Here is a 19,159-nt window from a genome sequence, read left to right on the forward strand (position 1 = left end):
CACTACTTCACAGTGCAACTTTCACTTTTTATTAGACAGCTCTAATCTTTAATTTCCCTTAATTGTATCAAAATCTGTCACTTTTGCATTCATTGGTCCTTGTTGGGGAAAAAAGTTGGGAAAAAAGTCAGATTTCCTTAATTCACACAGTATTTCAGAAGGCTTAAAGACATTTATAAGACATAAAGCCATTAAAGAACTTGGAGAAAATTTAGATACTTTTTTTTTTTTATCTACAGCTATAGTTTTTTTTTGTTTGTTTGTTTGTATGTTTTTTTTTTTTTTAATTAGAGAAGTTGTGGGTTTACAGAACAATCATACATAAAAATAGGATTCCCGTACACCACCCCACCACCAACACCTTGCATTGCTGTGGAACATTTGTTAACAATTGATGATAGCACCTTTTTTTTTGATCATTGTGCTTTTTTTTTTTTTTTAACAGTAGTTACCTTTGTTACAATTGATGAAAGGTTAATAAAATAGTTATGTTAACTATGTCCATGGTCCATAGTTTATATTAGTTGTATTTTTTTCTCATATACCACCTCATGATTAACACTTTGTATTAGTGTGACAGAACATTCATATACTTGTACTATTAGCTGTAGTCCGTTATCTATAATAGGGTTCAGTGTGTTGTACAATTCTTTTTTATCTTTTAATTTTTACTCTAGTAACATATACAGCATAAAGTTTCCCCTTTTAACCACATTCAATTAGATAATTCAGTGCTGTTAATTAAACTTACAATATTGTGCTACCATCACCCCCATCCATTTCTAAACATTTACAATCAACCCAAACAGAAATTCTGTACAAATCAAGCATTGACTCCCCATTCTCCAAACCCAGTGTGCTCTCTGGTAAACTATAATCTAGATTCAAACTGAATTTGCTTATTATAAGTTCCTATCAGTGAGAGCATGCAGTAGTTGTCCTTTCGTGTCTTATTTCACTCAGCATAATGTCAAGGTTAATCCATGTTGTCACATGCATCAGAGCGTCATTCCTTTTTACAACCAAATAATATTCCATCTTATGTATATACCACATTTTGTTTATCCATTCATTTACTGATGGACACTTGGGTTGCTTCCATCTTTTGGCAGTTGTGAATAATGCCGCTATTGGGGTGTAGTTGTCTGTTCGAGCCCCTACTTACAATTCTTCTGGGTAGTGGTGGGATTCCTGGGTCATATGGTAATTCTATAATTAGCTTTCTGAGGAATTGCCAAACTGTCTTCCACAGCAGCTGCACCATTTGACATTCCCACCAGCAGTGAATGAGTGTTCCTATTTCTCCTCATCCTGACACTTGTAGTTTTCTGTTTTTTTTAATTGTAGCCATTCCAGTGGGTATGAAATGATACCTTGTTATGGTTTTGATTTGCATTTCCCTAATAGCCAGTGATGTTGAACATCTTTTCATGTGCTTTTTAGCCATTTGTATATCCTCTTTGGAAAAATGTCTGTCATGTTCTTTTGCCCATTTTTAAATTGGGTTGTTTGTCTTTTTATTGTTGAGCTTTAGGATTTCTTTATATATTCTGGATAGTAAACCTTTATCAGATATGTGGTTTCCAAATATTTTCTCCCTTTGAGTAGGTTGTCTTTTTACTTTTGTGACAAAGTCCTTTGAGGTGCAAAAGTTTTTAATTTTGAGGAGGTCCCATTTATCTGTTTTTCCTGATGTTGTTTGTGTTTTGATTGTAAAGCCTAAGAAACCGTTGCCTACCAGAAGATCTTTAAGATGCTTCCCTACGTTTTCCTCTAGTTGTTCTTTGGTCCTGGCTCTTAAATTTAGGTCTTTGATCCATTTTGAGTTAATTTTTGTGTAAGGTGTGAGATAGGAGTCCTCTTTCTTTCTGTTGGATGTGGATATCCAGTTCTCCCAGCAACATTTATTGAAGAGTCTATTCTTTTCCAATTGAGTGGACTTGACAGTCTTGTCAGAAATCAGTTTGGCCATAGAGTGCAGGTCTATTTATGAGCTCTCAATTCAATGCCATCAGATACATTTTTTTCTAACCTCAGGGTATGGAAAGATTTTCTAAGCTTTAAAATTAAAGAAGAAGCCATAAGGGGAAGATAGATTGGACTATATGAAAACTAAAAAGATCAGTGGCAAATCATGAAAAGGTATTTGTAATACACACGGCAAGCAGAGAGTTATACCTAAGAACTTTTTTAGGGAATCTAAAAAGGAACACTCTGATAGACAAATGGGGGACAGACATGAACTGGTAATTTGGAAAATAGAAATGGCCAGTAATCTGAAAAAAAAAAATGCTCAAAATACCAGAAGCCAAATTCAGATATCAGTTTTTGCCTAACAAATTGACAAAAATTTAAAAATTGTTAATACCTTGTGTTGATGGGTGTATAATGAAATGGGCACTTTTATATACTAATATTGGGAGTGTAAGCAGATATCTTTTTGAGGGATAGTTTGGCAATATGTTTATTTTTGATCAGTAATTATACTTCTAGGAATTTATCATAAGGGAATTTTCAGATGTACAAAATGATTTATGGTTGTACAGGTATGTTAGTTTGGCTCCTTGGGGAGTAGATGCTGAGAAAGAGTTAAGAGATTTGGGGGAGGAAGAGAAAAGGGAGGTAATGCTAGTGAAAGATAAAGAGGGAGGAAGCAGGTTGGGGCAGGAAAAGCCTTCAAGCTATGATGCAGATTCTGACATCTGTGAAAAGAAAGAGGGAGGAAAGCAGGATTTGAGGCAGAGGGAATTTGAGACAGCAATGCAGATCTTACAAAGTCTTGTCCAACCCAGTGGAGACCTCTGGAGAGAAGATTGCATATTAGAGGAATCCTGCCTTGGGCAGAAACGGCCAGGCCCTCGCACCCCCACAGTGCCCTTTCATTAGCCACGGGATGCCTGGGGGGAAAGCTCTTGGTTCTTATGCTGGGTGGATCCTGAAGGTAAGCCATTGGAGGCTGTCAGTTAATTGCATTCTTCCTCACCAAAAGGCAAGTTATTTCTTGAAGGCAGATCCAAGTTAGTGTGCTTCTTTGGCTGCCGCAAGAGGGAAGTTCATTGCAGTGTAATTAAAATGGCAAAAATTAGAAACAAGCTATTTTTTTTCTATAATCAACATAAACTACTCCTTTTCTAATTAAAGGGAAAAAAGTAATTTCAAAGTAGGATTACATTTGTTATTTTTTAATGTAATTTTATTGAAATATATTCACCTACCATTCAGTCATCCAAAATGTTCAACAGTTGTTCAGTTTCATCATGTAGTTGTGCATTCAGCACCATAATAAATTTTTGAACATTTTCATTACTCCAAAAAATAAAAATGAAAATAACAACAAAAATAAAAGTAAAAGAAAACACTCAAAGCATCCCATATCCCTTCCCTGCCTCATTTACTTAAAAATTTTTTTTTAATTGAAATATATTCCTATAGCATACAATCATCCAAAGTATAAAACAATTATTCACAGTATCATCACATAGTTGTGCAGTCATTACCATAGTTTTTGAACATTTTCATTACTCCAAAAAATAAAAATAAGAATAAGAATAAAAAGAACACCCAAAACGTCCCTTACCCCCCTCCTCCATATTATTCATTTACTTCCCCATTTTTTCCTACTCATTTGTCCATACACTGGGTAAGCTATATAGTTATATGATCGCCTTCAAGAATCAAGGATACTGGATTGCAGTTTGACAGTTTCAGATATTTCCTTCTAGCTATTCTAATAAACTAAAAACTAAAAAGAGGTATCTATATAATGCATAAAAGTTACCTCCAGAATGACTGCTTGACTCCATTTGAAATCTCTCAGCCACTGAAACTTTGTTTCAATTCTCTTCCTCTTTTGGTCCAGAAGGCCTTCTCAATCACACCATGCAGGGTCTAGGCTCATCCTCTGGAGTCAAGAATTACATTTGTATTTTAAGCACCCATGTTATTCTCCAAGCTTTTGTTAAGCTTGAAGCACCTAGCTCTCTTTTTACATGAGCTACTGTCAAGATTCCTTCATCTGGATTTTTTGAAACTAAGTATAAGAGCTGGTGGGACCCAGGAAAACCATAAACTACCCTATACTAACATATTCCTTGGGGAAATACATGCACTGGCAGGCCAAGTCTTATTTACTTTGCTTATACTTACCCAGTCTTTTAGATCATTTTTTGTTTCAGTTCAATTCTTTCTTTTTTTCCGAGTTATAATTAGCATCCTCTTCTAGAGTTGTTCTCTGCATTACTTCAATAGAGTAATGTTGCTGCTTGTTTCTAGGAAAATTTCAGATCAGCACTATTAACTATTTTAAAGTTTCCTTAACTTTGAGATTTTATAAAATTCTATTTCAAATAATGGGTCTATGGAATCTTTCAAACTATTTTTTCTTTCGAAGCCAAAGACCCGTCCACCCTCACTCCCCAATCCCATAAAATAGGCCAAGATCAGAATTAGTTTGATCATACTCTTCTTTTTGTTCTCCTTCTCTGTGTCTGTGTCTCATTATTTTTCCCAAGGAAGTCCAAGAAACACCCCAGGGGCCTTTTGGGGGTAATTTGAAAATTTTGGTTCTATTTCTTGGATTAACTTTATGAAGATAAAAAATATGGAAAAGTTAAAATGAAGCTATTGTAAAGCCAAGTCAGAATTCTGTTCCTCTGAGGCGCATTGTTACATGTAAGGAGAGGATATAAGATTTCAGGAATGTTTCCAAGTAGGCTAAGGAAAGTTGTTATCTAGGGTCCTGTGATGAACGAATCACACTGTTTTTCTATAATTGACTGATAGAACAAAGGCCGCCTCCCGTTTCTCCTAAGGGACTCGGGGGCCAGTGTGTCCCTCTCTGTTGCGTTGCCCATAGCCCCCTGCCTCCCAACCTGAAATTCTGGAGGAGGTGGAGAACTTGATGTTCCTCTAACCACCCTAAAATGTCCTGATACTTATTTTTATGATTTATTAAATACTGTAATTAAAAACATATTTATAAGTATTTGTTATACTTGGCTAGGATTTAAAGGCACTATATTAGTTTTCCCCTCTAGGTAGTAGGTGTGTAGATTTAAATATAAATGTGTTTGTGTAGGTATGTTGTATATATGTTTTTAAAATAAAAACTACAGAAAAGCAAATTGTTCTAAGTGTAAGTAGTGATTTTCTTTGTCTCCTTTGTGCTTTAGAGTGAAATTGTGATTTCCTGGTAGGAGGTAGTGTTTCTCTTAGATAATTTTTTAAGGTCAAGTGCGGAGTCTTACTATTCTTGAGACTCCAGTGCCCCAGCATAGTGATTTGCATATGGTAAGTACGTGGTCAGTGCTATAGATCTCCCCTTGTAGATTTTTTTATAAATTTAGGGTTCCTTAACCCTATACTGAGATCTGTTTGCCACTAGAGGGACTCAGTCAACTCTTTCCCCCTTACTATTTTACCTTAAATACTGTTCTATTTATTTATTGAACACTGTTTTTATTCTAAAACTTGTTTTGGAAATTTGACCAGTCAAGTAGTATCAGTGAAAAATATGAAAAAGTTATTTATATTACTTTTATATGACTCATTCGAACTTCCTGATTAAAATATTTATCCACAGAGATTTTACGTAGGATTTTGGCAGGTGTTCAGAAACACAGGAAATGAATAAACAGAAGTGAATATTTGATATGAACTTACATAAATGACAGAGACTTAATCTAGGTTTTATTAATCAAACTTTAGTGATAAATGAGTATGAGACTATCTTATTTTTTTCTTAGAAAATGTTGCCTATCAACCAAATTGCTTATGAAGCAGCTTTTCACAAAATCTAATCAAATTGTGATCACATATTAAAAACAGAAAACTACTTTCTTACCAGTAATTTTTTTTAAAGTTTAATTTTCATTAAAGTTAACCAGTCCAAATACTCATGCCTTCAGTTAATTAGATGTGTGGCATATCACAGTAGACTCAGTTACTCTGTTGTGAGCAGATGGTATGTGTCATCGTGTGACTAGGCCCCCTCTCTGGGAAGGATAAATGATTGTGGCCTGATGCATGGCTCTAAAGGGCTTCTAAGCAGATGTTTTCTGTGGTGCTCCTTTGCCTTTTTCAAAAAATCAGACTCTAAATGGACGCTTCAAATCTGTAAGTGTCCTGCCACTTACCTCTCTGTTACTAACCTCATCTGTAACTTTGCAGCATGAGACCAGAGGCCCCTTTTTCCCACCAAACTCTGTTTACTTTCTCCAAGTATGAAATTCTGCCTCCATTCTGGTGCTTGTGGATTTTCTTTCTTTCTTTCTTTTTTTTTTTTTTTTATCTTAAAGGCCATCTCATCTGGTACTTTGCATGTTTCCTGATTCAGTTCAATAGATCATTGTCTTCTTTGAAAACTGCTCTTGCCTTCAGTAATGTCTTTCTTCCAGTTTCCGTAACCACTTGTTCTTTCCTGGTGGTTCTCTCCTTCTCTGTACCAGTGCAGGAGAGGAACATGATCCACTGCTGATGCCCTGGGGGTGCACGGGGCATTTCAGAATGGAGGTGCAAGGTGAAGCATAGGTACAGTTTAAAAAAACCAACAACCTTAGGGCGATTCTGAGTGCTTTGAATTGTTAACATACTTTTCACTTTTCAAATTTTGAAAATAGGGCCAATACCTATGTGTTCATCACCGAGCTTTTGTTGTGTGCTTTTTTTGTTTTTGTTTTTTATTATGTTGTATGCTTTTTAATATGGACATCATCTTCCAACTGACAAGAGTCATGCTGGAAAAGTGTATTGTTAGCTACTCAGGATTTGGAAGTGATGCTACATGTAGTGGTTAAGTCACAAGGCCAGCCCACAGAAAGCTTCTTTTACCCATAATGTTCCTGAAGAAGATTGTCTAACATTCTGTAAACCCAGTTGATGTCTGCAAGTGTATCTCTGTGTGATGGCGGTCACAGTTTGTGTGTGTGTGTGTGTGTGTGTGTGTGTGTATGTCAGGAACACCACTTCCTGTGCTGCAGCGGACAGAGGTATTCACTGCAGCATAGTTCATTGTAATTGAAAACTAGGGAACTGTTTAAATAGAGATGGAACCCCCATATGCACTACACTATAGTATATAGAACAGGACACTGTGCTAGAGAAAGAGCTGTTAATATACAGATCTCTACTGTATATTAACAAGAAACCATCTCCAGGATAGCTTAAGTGAAAAAAGCATGATGTAGAGCAACAGGCTGCTGCCATTTCTGTAGACAAAGAGATCTGCCTGTGTTGACAGGTGCATAGTCTGTCTCTGGAAGGATATATGAGGCTAGTTGCCTCAGGTATCAAGAGCAGAGATACCGAGGAATCGGGTGGGAGAGAAACTTATTTTGTACTGTATTCTCATTGGTACTGATCACTTTTCTCCCCCTACATCCATGTATAATATTACTTTTATTATTTTCTCAATGTTTTGTGCTATATTCAAAAGTAGAATAGCAGTGCATTTTAAGCAGTGTTGCTTTCAAATTAGCACATCCCATTCCTTACTATTGCACACACAGTGAATACATATTGGTTTACAACTTGGGACAGTAGAAGGACCATTGGTTTTGGAATCAGGTGAGACCACTTAACTGGCTTGTACGACTTTGGGCAAGTTAAGTTACTTAACCTTTCTGAATCCTTATTCTCTCATCTAGGCTGTAGGAATCATAATATGTTATAGCTCAGATCTGTTGTAAGGATTAAACAATAAAATGTGCTTAATTAGTGAGCTTAGTGATGGACATGTAAGAATTCTATAAATGGTTATTTTTATTTTAATTGGGTGGCTAAATTTGTTCAGATTTTAAAATCCCTGCTTTCCCAACTGTACTGCAGTTGGAACACTCAACATTTTCTATTTCCCCTGGTATGGTACAGTGGCATATACCTAATTTTGAGTGTCATATTGGCTCTTAGGATAGTTTTTAAAGTGAAATGGCTTATTTTCCCCTTCTAGTCCTATAAAGTACTTTAAATAAAAGTAATTTTCTTTATACACCTGGTTGTAAATGGAAGTTTACTATTCTTAAGACAATGTGTGTGTGTGTATGTGTATGTGTGTGGGGGGTAAGTGCATCACTGTATAGTATATATTTAATATTATATATTATTTATGCAAATGCTATCCAGCAAGAAAGCCACAGTTTAAAACATGAGTCAGTACTGTAGATTACAAGTCAGATTTAGTGATAACAATATTAAAATCTTTATTAATGTATATATATCATTTAGATACAGGCTTTTTTGAGTAATGTTTGTGTTTTCTTTTTAAGTTCCAAAAAAATGTTTTTGTAGTAAGATAGTATATAACATAAAATTTTCCATTTTCATTATTTAAAAGTATATAATAGAGTGAATTCATTACGTTTACAAGAGTTAATTACATTTACAAGATTGTGCTGCAATCTGCACCATCCATTACCAAAACTTTTTCATCACCGCAAACAGAAACCCTGTACCCATTAAGTAATAACTTCACATTCCCCCTCCCTGCAGCCCCTGGAAGCCTTTATTCCACTTTCTGTCTCTATGAATTTGCTTATTTTCGATACTTCACATAAGTGGAATCAAACAACATTTGACCTTTTGTGTCTAGCTTATTTTACTCACTCAGCATATTTACAGGGTTGATCCATGTTATAGCTTGTTGCAGCACTTAATCCCTTTTTATGACTGAATAATATCCCATTGTATGGATATATGCCACTTTTTGTTTATCCATTACATGGGTTGTTTTCCACTGTTTGGCTATTGTGAACAATGCTGCTACGATCATTGGTGTACAAATATCTGAATCCCTGCTTTCAATTGTTTTGCGTATATAACTTGGAGTACAATTGTTGGGTCATATGGTAATTCTACATTTAACTCTTTCAGTAACGCCAAACTTTCCCACAGTGACTACCATTCTACATTCCCACAAGCGATTCATGAAAGTTACGTTGTCCATATCCTAGCTAACATTTATTTATTTATTTTTAAATAATAGCCATCCTACTGGGTATGAAGTGGCTTCTCATTGTGGCATTTACTTTTAAGGTTTTTTTACAACAGTTTTATTCACATATCATACAGCCCATCCAAAGTATACAGTCAGTGGCTTTTGGTAAAATCAGAGTTGTGCATTCATCACCCCAATCAATTTGAGAACATTTGCATTGCCCCAAAAAGAAAGATCCCACAACCCCTAACACTCCTCTGTTGTTGAAATTTAGCATTGGTGTGGTACCTGTATTAGTCAGGGTTCACAATTGATGAAAGAATATTACAATGTTACTGTTAACTATAGTCCATAGTTTGCATTAGGTATTTTTCCCACATACCACCCTACTATTAATACCTTGTAATAGGGACATAAACTTGTCCTAGTTCATGGAAGAACATTCCTAGATTTGTACTATTCACTACAGTTATCATCCACAGCAGGGTTCATTATGTTATACCATCCCATGTTTTATCCTCCAGCTTTCGTTCTAGTGACATACATGACCCAAAACTTCCCCTTCCAACCAAAATCAAACCCATAATTCAGTGCTGTTAATTACACTCAGAATAGTGAGCTACCTTCACCACTATCCATTTCTAAACATTTGCAATCAGAATAATTAGAAATTTTGCACAAATTAAGCATCAGCCCCCCATTATATCTCCTGGTAAATATATTCTAGATTTTAACTCTATGAGTTTCCTTATTATAATTAGTTGATATTAGTGAGATCATACAATATTTGTCCTTTTGTGTCTGACCTATTTCACTCAAATAATGTCCTCAGGGTTCATCTATGTTGTTGCATGCATCGGGACTTCATTTGTCTTATACAGATGAATAATATTCTATGGTATGTATATACCAAATTTTGTTTATGTATTTATTGATTGATGGAAACTTGAATTGCTTCCATCTTTTGGCAGTTGTGAATAATGTGACTATGAACATTGGTGTCCAAATATTTCTTTGAGTCGCTCTTTCAGTTCTTCTGGGTATATACCCAGTAGTGGGATTGACAGAGCATATGGCAATTTGATACTTAGCTTTCTGAGGAAATGCCAAACTGTCTTCCACAGTGGCTGCACCATTCTGCAGGTGCACTTGTAGGGTTCTGTGTTTTTGATAGTGGCTGTTCTAGTAGGTGTGAAATAGGTCTCACTATGGTTTTGATTTGGATTTCCCTGATATTTAGTGATGTTGAGCATCTTTTCATGTACCTTTTAGCCATTTGTATATCCTTTTTGGAAAAGTGTCTATTCGAGTCTCAATTTTTAAAATTGGGTTGTTAGTCTTTTTATCGTTGTGTTGTAGGATTTCTTTATATATTCTGGATATTAAACCCTTAACAAATATGTGGTTTCCAAATATTTTCTTCCATTGAGTAGGCTGCCTTTTTACTTTCTTGAAAGAGTCCTTTGAAGCAGAAAAGTTTTTAATTTTGAACATGTTCCATTTATCTCTTTTTCTCTTTCGTTGCTTGTGCTTTGGGTGTAAAGTCTAAGAAACTGTCGCATACCACAAGATCTTGAAGATGCTTCCCTACATTTTCCTCTAGAAGCTTTATGGTCCTGGCTCTTATATTTAGAGTCCATTTTGAGTTAATATTTGTATAAGGTCTGAGATAGGGGTCCTCTTTCCTTCTTTTGGATATGGATATCCAGTTCTCTCAGCACCATTTGTTGAAGAGTCCATTCTGTCCCAGTTGAGTGGATTTGGCAGCATTATCAAATATCAATTGGCCATGGATGTGAGGGTCTGCTTCTGAATTCTCAAAATTTGCTTCCATTGGTCATTATATCTATCTTTATGCCAGTACCATGCTGTTTTGACCACTGTAGTTTTGTAATATGCTTTCAAGTTAAGTGTGAGTCCTCCAACTTCATTCTTCTTTCTCAAGATGTTTTTGGCTATTCGGGGCTCCTTACCCTTCCAAATAAATTTGATGATTGGCTTTTCCAATTCTGCAAAGTAGACTGTTAGAATTTTGATTGTGATTGCGTGAATCTGTAAATCACTTTGGGTAGGATTGACATCTTAACGAGATTTAGTCTTCCAATCCATGAACACAAACTGTCCTTCCATTTATTTAGGTCTTCTTTGATTTCTTTTAGCAATGTGTTATAGTTTTCTGTGTACAGGTCCTTTACATCCTTGGTTACATTTATTCCTAGATGTTTGATTCTTTTAATTTCTATTGTACATGGAATTTTTTTCTTGATTTCCTCCTCAGATTGCTTATTACTAGTGTATAGAAACACTACTGAGGTATGCATGTTGATCTTGTATCCTGCCACTTTGCTGAACTCATTTATTAGCTCTAGTAGCTTTGTTGTAGGTTTTTTGAGACTTTCTAAGACTTTTAAATTTTATTTCCTTTTTTTTCAGCTCTTTCAGTCACACATGGCAACAAAAGGAACTTGTACATCCTCACAACTATCTGATGATGAACAGAAAGTGAGTATATCTTTTAAATAGAAGACCGCATAATATTGTACTCTAAATACTTCTGTGTTGTGATGGAGTCTTATTTATATTTGTATTTACCTTGAATATGTATCAACTTTTATATTGATTTAAACTAAAAATCATTGATGGATTGAATAATTGTTGAGAGTCTACTTGTCTCTATCCTATTTGACATTACAGAAAAACAAACCTCAGCAACATTCAGTAGGAAGACTGGCACTACTTTTGATGGACCATTAGTATAACTCTGTGGACCATAGAAACCTTATAACAATAGAGTTTAGGAGGTAGCTGGAATGCCACCTGTAAGGTGCTTTACTGAGTGGGCGATTAAACCTTAGTGCTTCCGAAGTTCCTTCTAAGGCGTGCTTGTATATGAGGGTAATTTTGGGTAATTCCCATTAAAATTTATATTCAAAACAAGGGAATATATTTAATTTGGTGGAAGAGGGAGTTAAAGATTTTTTTTTTAAAGAAAATTTGAAATACAAACATGGGTAATTCAGTTAAGATTAAATAATTCCCCTTAGTTTTGTGCTCCAGTAACTATAGTCTTTCCTTGTTCCTCCCTCGACTTCCATATGTGCCAAATCCCCACAGTATTGAAAAATCTTAATTTGACCATCAGATTACTATTCTTTTTTGTTTTTAGATTTTATTCACTCATTTTATTTGTAATTTTTATTTCTGTTCTTATGAGTGATATTAGTTTCTTGTTTCCATGTTTGTGCTGTCTTTATCAGGTCTGAGTAGCAAGGTTAGGCCAACTTTATAAAATGAGTTAGAATGCTTTCATTTTTTTTTCTGTGCTCTGGAACACACTATTTAAAGATAGCATAGGAATTTAAAATATGAATTTTAAATTTGAAAATTCGAAAGAGTGTCCCATAAAACCATCTGGGCTCACTACTTTTGGGAATGTTGTTTTTTTGACAACTTTTCTAATTTATTCAGTGCTTTCGGTCTACTCATATTTTCTACCTGTTATTTTTTTAAATTTAATTTTATTGAGATTGTTCACATACCATACAATCATCCAAAGATGCAAAGTACACAGTCGCCTACGGTACCATCATACAGCTGTGCATCCATCACCACAATTAATTTTTTTTTCAGATATTGAACATTTTCACTACTCCAGAAAAGAACTAAAGACAAGAAAGAAAACTCAAATCCTCCCATACCCCTAACCACCCTCCCTCCATTATTGACTCATAGTATTGGTATAGTACATTTGTTACTGTTGAAAGAATGTTAAAATACTACTAACTGTAGTATACAGTTTGTAATAGGTATATTTTTCCTTATATACCCCTTTATTATTAACTTCTAGTTATAGTGTCATACATTTGTTCTAGTTCATGAAAGAGATTTCTAATATTTGTACAGTTAATTGTGGACATTGTTGACCACAAGATTCACTGTTTTATATATTCCCATCTTTTAACATCCAGCTTTCCTTCTGGTGACATACATGACTCTAAGCTTCCCCTTTCCACCACATTCACTCACCATTCAGCACTGTTAGTTATTCTCACAATAAGATGCTACTGTCACCTCTGTCCATTTCCAGACACTTATGTTCAATCTAGTTAACCAGGTTCTGCTCATAATAAGTAACTGCTCCCCATTCTTTAGCCTTGTTCTATATCCTGGTAAATTATATTTCATGTCTATGAGTTTACATATTCTAATTAGTTCGTATCAGTGAGACCATACAATATTTGTCCTTATGTGTCTGTCTTATTTCACTCAATATACTGCCCTCAAGGTTTCTTAAGCAACCCGTTTTTTTTTTTTTTTAAATGGCTTTGTTCACCCACCGTACATTCCGTCCTAAGTAAACAGTTGATGGTTCCCTTGTATAATTACGTATTTATGCATTCACCACCATCACCACTATCTATATAAGGACATCTCCATTTCTTCCACAAAGAAGGAGGAAGAGTCAAAGAACATAGAGAGACAAAAGAAAAAAAGAAGAAAAATGACAGCTAAAAAGCAACAAAAGGAAAGATAGAATTAAACTAAAGTACAATAAAAGAGTCAGACAACATCACCAATGCCAACAGTCCCATAACCCTCCCTTATATCCCCCTCTTATAGGCATTTAGCTTTGGTATATTGCCTTTGTTATGTTAAAGGAAGCATAATACAATGTTTCTGTTAACTGTAGTTTCTAGTTTGCATTGGTTGTATTTTTTCCCCAGTAAAACTCCATTTTTAACACCTTGCAAGGTTGACATTCATTTGTTCTCCCTCATGTAAAAACATATTTGTACATTTTATCACAATTGTTGAGCACTCTAGGTTTCACTGAGTTATACAGTCCCAGTCTTTATCTTTCCTCTTTCCTTCTGGTGTCTCACATGCTCCTAATCTTCCTCTTTCAACCATACTCACAGACATCTTTGTTCAGGGTACTTACATTGTGGTGCTACCATCACCCCAAATTGTGTTCCAAACCTCTCACTCCTGTCTTTTCCTATCTGTCTGTAGTGCTCCCTTTAGTATTTCTTGTAGCACAGGTATCTTGTTCACAAACTCTCTCATTGTCTGTTTGTTAGAGAATATTTTAAACTCTCCCTCATATTTGATGGACAGTTTTTGCCGGATACAGGATTCTTGGTTGGCAGTTTTTCTCTTTCAGTATCTTAAATATATCACACCACTTCCTTCTTGCCTCCATGGTTTCTACTGAGAAATCCACATTAGTCTTATCAGGCTTCCTTTTGTATGTGATGGATCGCTTTTCTCTTGCTGCTTTCAGGATTCTCTCTGTCTTGGACGTTCGATAATCTGATTATTAAGTGTCTTGGCATAGGTCTATTCAGATCTGTTTTGGGTACGCTGCACTTCCTGGATCTGTAATTTTATGTCTTTCATAAGAGATGGGAAATTTTCATTGATTATTTCCTCTATTATTGCTTCTGCCCCTTTTCCCTTCTCTTCTCCTTCTGGGACACCCATGACGTACATTCGTGCACTTCATGTTGTCATTCACTTCCCTGAGATGTTATTCATATTTATCCATTCTTTTCCCTATCTGTTCTTTTGTGTCTAGGATTTCAGGTGTCTTGTTCTCCAGTTCCTGAATGTTTTCTTCTGCCTCTTGAAATCTGCTGTTGTATGTCTCCATTGTATTTTTCATCTCTTGTGTTGTGCCTTTCATTTCCATAGATTCTGCCACTTGTTTTTTCAAACTTTCGATTTCTACCTTATGTTCACCCAGTGTTTTCTTTATATCCTTCATCTCTTTTGCCATATCTTCCCTGTACTCATTATTTGTTTTTTTATTTGACTTGGCATATTTCTTTGAGAATCTTTAACAGATTGTTTCATTAAAGTGAAACAATATCTCAACTGTATCTTAATTGAGGTGTAAATTTCTTACTTTCACTGGGCCATATCTTTGTTTTTCCTAGTGTAGTTTGTAGTTTTCTGTTGTCTAGGCATCTGGTTTCCTTGGTTACCCCAATCACATTTTCCCAGATCAGAACAGGTTCAGATCTCAGAATGGGGTTATATTCAGTTTCAAGTTACTCTGATGGTGTATCTTAGAAGATTAACAGACTTTCCTGTGATGCCTCTAGCTGCTGTGCTTTTCCTAACCTGCCCAGCAGGTGGTGCCTGTCAGACTGTCACTCCCAACTGCTGTAAGGAAGTGTGGTCCCTTTAATTCTCAGCTTAGGTTGTTTCTGGTTTGATTGTTTCCCCCCAGGTGCTGGGGTCTGGGTTCTGAAGGGAAGGCCAGCACTAGAGCTGGGCCCCACCTCCTTCCTCTTAGGGAAGATACACCCCCTAGGGAATTATCTGCATTTGAATTGTTCCTTTGTCTCTCTGTTTCTGTTATCTCCACCCCTGTCTGGGTCAGAGTACTGCAAACTGAAAATGGCTGAGTATCTCTCCACTGAGCCACTCAGGTTGAGAGAGAGAAAAAGGGAAAGAAAGCCCCCTTTCAGAGTCAGTCCATGGCCCCCCAGTTTCACCTGTTGGTTAGAGACAGCACCTGGTCTTCTGGGCTCCCTTTCCTGGGGCACGGGCATTTTCTGGCTCTTTAAAGTCAGTTGTCATTAAAAGCCTCTGTCTGCTTGTTAGGGGTTTGTCTTTGTTTGTAGCTTGCATTTAGCAGTCCACATTTGTTAATTAAAACCCCAGTTGGAGCTGGGCTGAACTATATTCGCTTGCTCTGGGAATGCTGCTTTCTCCTACAATGAGGTTTTGCAGCTCAGCCTGCCATGGGAGGAGGGGCTTGGCGTGGTTCTGTGGTTTTTACTTACAGATTTTTTGCTGCGATGTCAGCCATTCCCCTCAATCCAGGTTGATGTACGATGTGTGGACAGTCACGGTTGTCCCCCAGCAGTTGTTCCAGATTATTTACTAGTTGTTCCTGGTTGTTTATTAGTTGCTCCAGGGGACTAACTGAATTCCACTCCTATCTGTGCCTCCATCTTTCCTCTCCTCTACCTGGTTTTGAAACATCTGTAGCAATTTACATTTTTCTAGGGAATAAGGAGCTTATTTCAAGGTAAATACACATGGTATCACAAAAGTATTCTCTTATTATTTTTCAGTGTTTTTTGCATCTGTGATTAAGTCTTCCTTCTCATTCTTAAACTTACCTATTTCAGTTTTCTTCTTTTTCCCTCTCATCATACATATTCAGTTCACTTGTATTTTAAAATAGTTCTAAAATTTATTTACTAATAACTTAAAATATTTCTTCTTTTTTCAAATTTTTTAGGTTTAGTTCATGTTCCAAGAAAGAGTAAACTTCTAAATTGTTTCAGTTAGCTATTAGAGGCCAAATACAATTTTTTTTTCTTTTAAAGCAGTTGTATTGAGGTATATTCACATACCATACAGTCCATCCAAAGTGTACAATCAGTGGCTTTTAGTATAATGACAGAGTTGTACATTCATCACAACAATCAATTTGAAACATTTTCATTGCTCCAAAAAGAAAATCCCCATTCTTCTTAGCAGTCACATCTCAGTCCCTCTATCCTTCCCCAGCCCTACATAACCACTGATCAGATTCTGTCTACGGATTTATTTATATTTACATTTTATACCAATGGAATCATACAATATGTAGTACTTTGTGTCTGGTTTCTTTCACTTAGCATAATGGTTTTTTTAAATTATTATTTTTTTTTAGTTAGAGAAATTGTAGGTTTACATAAAGGTCATGTAAAAATTAGTGTTCCCATATACACCCCTCTTGTTGACACTCTGCATTGGTGTACCTTTGTTGCAATTGATGAAAGAATATTAAAATATTACTATTAACTGTAGTTCATAGTTTGCATTTGTATATTTTTTCCCCATATACCACCCTATTATTAACACCTTGTAATAGGGACATAAATTTGTTCTAGTTCATAGAAGAACATTCTTAGATTTGTATTATTAACAACAGTCGTCATCCACAACAGGGTTCGCTATGTTACACAGTCCCATGTTTCATGCTCTAGCTTTTCTTCTAGTAACATACACGACCCAGAACATCTCCTTACAATCACATTCACATGCATACTTCAGCACTGTCAGTTACACTCACACTAATGAGCTAGCATTGCCACTATCCATTCCCAAACATTTACAGTCAACCTGATTAGAAATTCTGCACAAAGTAAGCATCAGCTCCCCATTCTCTACGCTCATTCTATTTCCTGGTAACCTGTTTTCTAGATTTTAACTCTATAGAGTTCGCTTATTATCATTAGTTCATATTAGTGGGATAATACAATATTTGTCCTTTTATGTCTGACTTATTTCACTCAACATAATGTCCTCAAGTTTCATATATGTTGTCGCATGCATCAGGACATCTTAATGATATTTAGTCTTCCAGTCCATGAACGTGAACTGTCCTCCCATTTATTTAGGTCTTCTTTGATTTCTTTTAGCAAGGTTTTATAGTTTTCTGTGTACATCTTGGTTACATTTATTCCTAGATGTTTGATTCTTTTAGTTGCTATTGTACATGGAATCTTTTTCTTGATTTCCTCCTCAGATTGCTCATTACTAGTGTATAGAAACACTTCTAATTTTTGCATTTTGATCTTGTATCCTGCCACTTTGCTGAACTCATTTATTAGCTCTGGTAGCTTTAAAATCTGTAGATTTTTTGGGACTTTCTAATACTTTTATATTTTTATTTCTTCTTTTTTCAGCAAATTCTGGGAGGAGGGTCACCCCAGTAAGGACTTCCCCAAATCAGTATTTCCCAGCGAAACAGGGCCAAGGACCCACGAAATAGGCACAGACCAGTTGCCTGCCCTGGGGAGAGGGGTCAGGGAAGATGCCCCAAAGCCCCTATGACAATTCCCCAAAGCTGCACTTTCCTGGCCTACCCAGCAGGTGGTGCTCTTCAGCAAACTGTTCCGTGCTGCTGTGAGCAGGCTCTGCATCTTTCAGTCTCCAGTGCTGTCACCTCTGTTGGGGGTCAGAGTTGAAACAGTGGCTGTGGCGGTCCCTGTCTAGGGTTGGCTAAAATATCCATTCAGAACTGGAACCCAGTGACTTAAATCCACCCATCAAAAGCCATGATCAGTACTTGGCTGTATCCCCCAGCCTGTTCTTTGGGAAGAGGGCTTCCATGTCCCTCTCCCTTCGCGGTAGCTAGCCAAGGACCTGACCCCAGGTGGCTGGCCTGGAGAGTGGACGAGCAGCTGCAGCAGCCGCTGCAGAGCAACTTACAGTTCTTTTTACTGCAGTTTCTCAGCCTCATTGTCCTGCTCTTCCCTGGATGCTGGACAGTGCTTCCCTGGCCCCTGGAGCCCCAGAACAGTTGTTTCAGACAGTTTCTGCCTGTCCATCAGCTGTTTTGGAGGAGGAATGAGTCCTGGAGCTCCCTACTCTGCCATCTTCCCCAAAGTTCCCCCAAACTACTATCCTTTTCATCTTCTTTCTCTCATTGGCATTCCTTTTAAGTGAACAGTGTATTCCATCATTATTTTATCACCACCCAAACTTTGAATTACTCTTAATCTACCACCTAACTCATTGCTTTGTCGAAATGACTGTCAAAGTCACTAGTAATGTTTTAGTGACTAATCCATTGAGTGGCCATTGCTTATTCCTTATTTTCTCTGGCTCATCTTCTGTGTTAAATCATGGTGACTACTCCTTTTCTGAAATGATTCCTTTATTTCCATAACATTAAAATCTTGTCATTTTATAATGAGAAGACATCCTGGAAGCCATTTAGTTAAGCGTTTTTTCTTGTAAGTACCCGTTTTCTACAAAAATTCTAACAAGTGTTCTTCCAAACTTTTCATGAACGTTTTCATGACTGCGAAACACATTTCTCACTTTCTCTCTTTTTAATCACAAAAATAATGTGCTTGCATGACTGAAAGGGATTTAAAGGGTGCAAATGAAAATATGGTATTACTAGTTTTCTATTGCTGTTTAGCAAATTACCATGAACTTGGCTGCTTAAAACAGCACTTATTTATTAACTTACTGGTCTGTAGTTCAGAAAGCCACCTGATTTCTCTACTCAGGATGTCATACTCCAACTGTTCTGTTTGGATGCTCTGGGGAGGAATCTGCTTCTGAACTCTTCTGGGTTGCTGGCATAGTTCAGTTCCTTGCTGACTGTGGATGGAGTTGCTGTTGGTCCTAGAGGCTGTTCTCAGGTTCTGGTCATTTGGCCCTCTCTTTCTTCAAAGCAAGCAAGGAAGAACTTCTTGCATAACAAATACT

At 36.4% G+C, this 19,159-nt stretch overlaps 1 protein-coding gene across 2 annotated transcripts in view; it reads left to right on the forward strand.

Annotated features, from left to right (window-relative positions):
• Positions 1 to 19,159, forward strand: part of SEPTIN10 (septin 10) — a 98,265-nt gene that overhangs the window by 27,036 nt on the left and 52,070 nt on the right. For both annotated transcript variants that reach the window (XM_037807297.1, XM_037807296.1), the window contains exon 2: positions 11,363 to 11,431. In XM_037807297.1, coding sequence (XP_037663225.1) covers positions 11,363 to 11,431 — 69 coding nt within the window. The remainder of the gene's footprint in view (positions 1 to 11,362; positions 11,432 to 19,159) is intronic.

Source organism: Choloepus didactylus, chromosome 17 (genome assembly GCF_015220235.1).
Source record: "Choloepus didactylus isolate mChoDid1 chromosome 17, mChoDid1.pri, whole genome shotgun sequence".
Classification (NCBI taxonomy): Eukaryota; Metazoa; Chordata; class Mammalia; order Pilosa; family Megalonychidae; genus Choloepus; species Choloepus didactylus.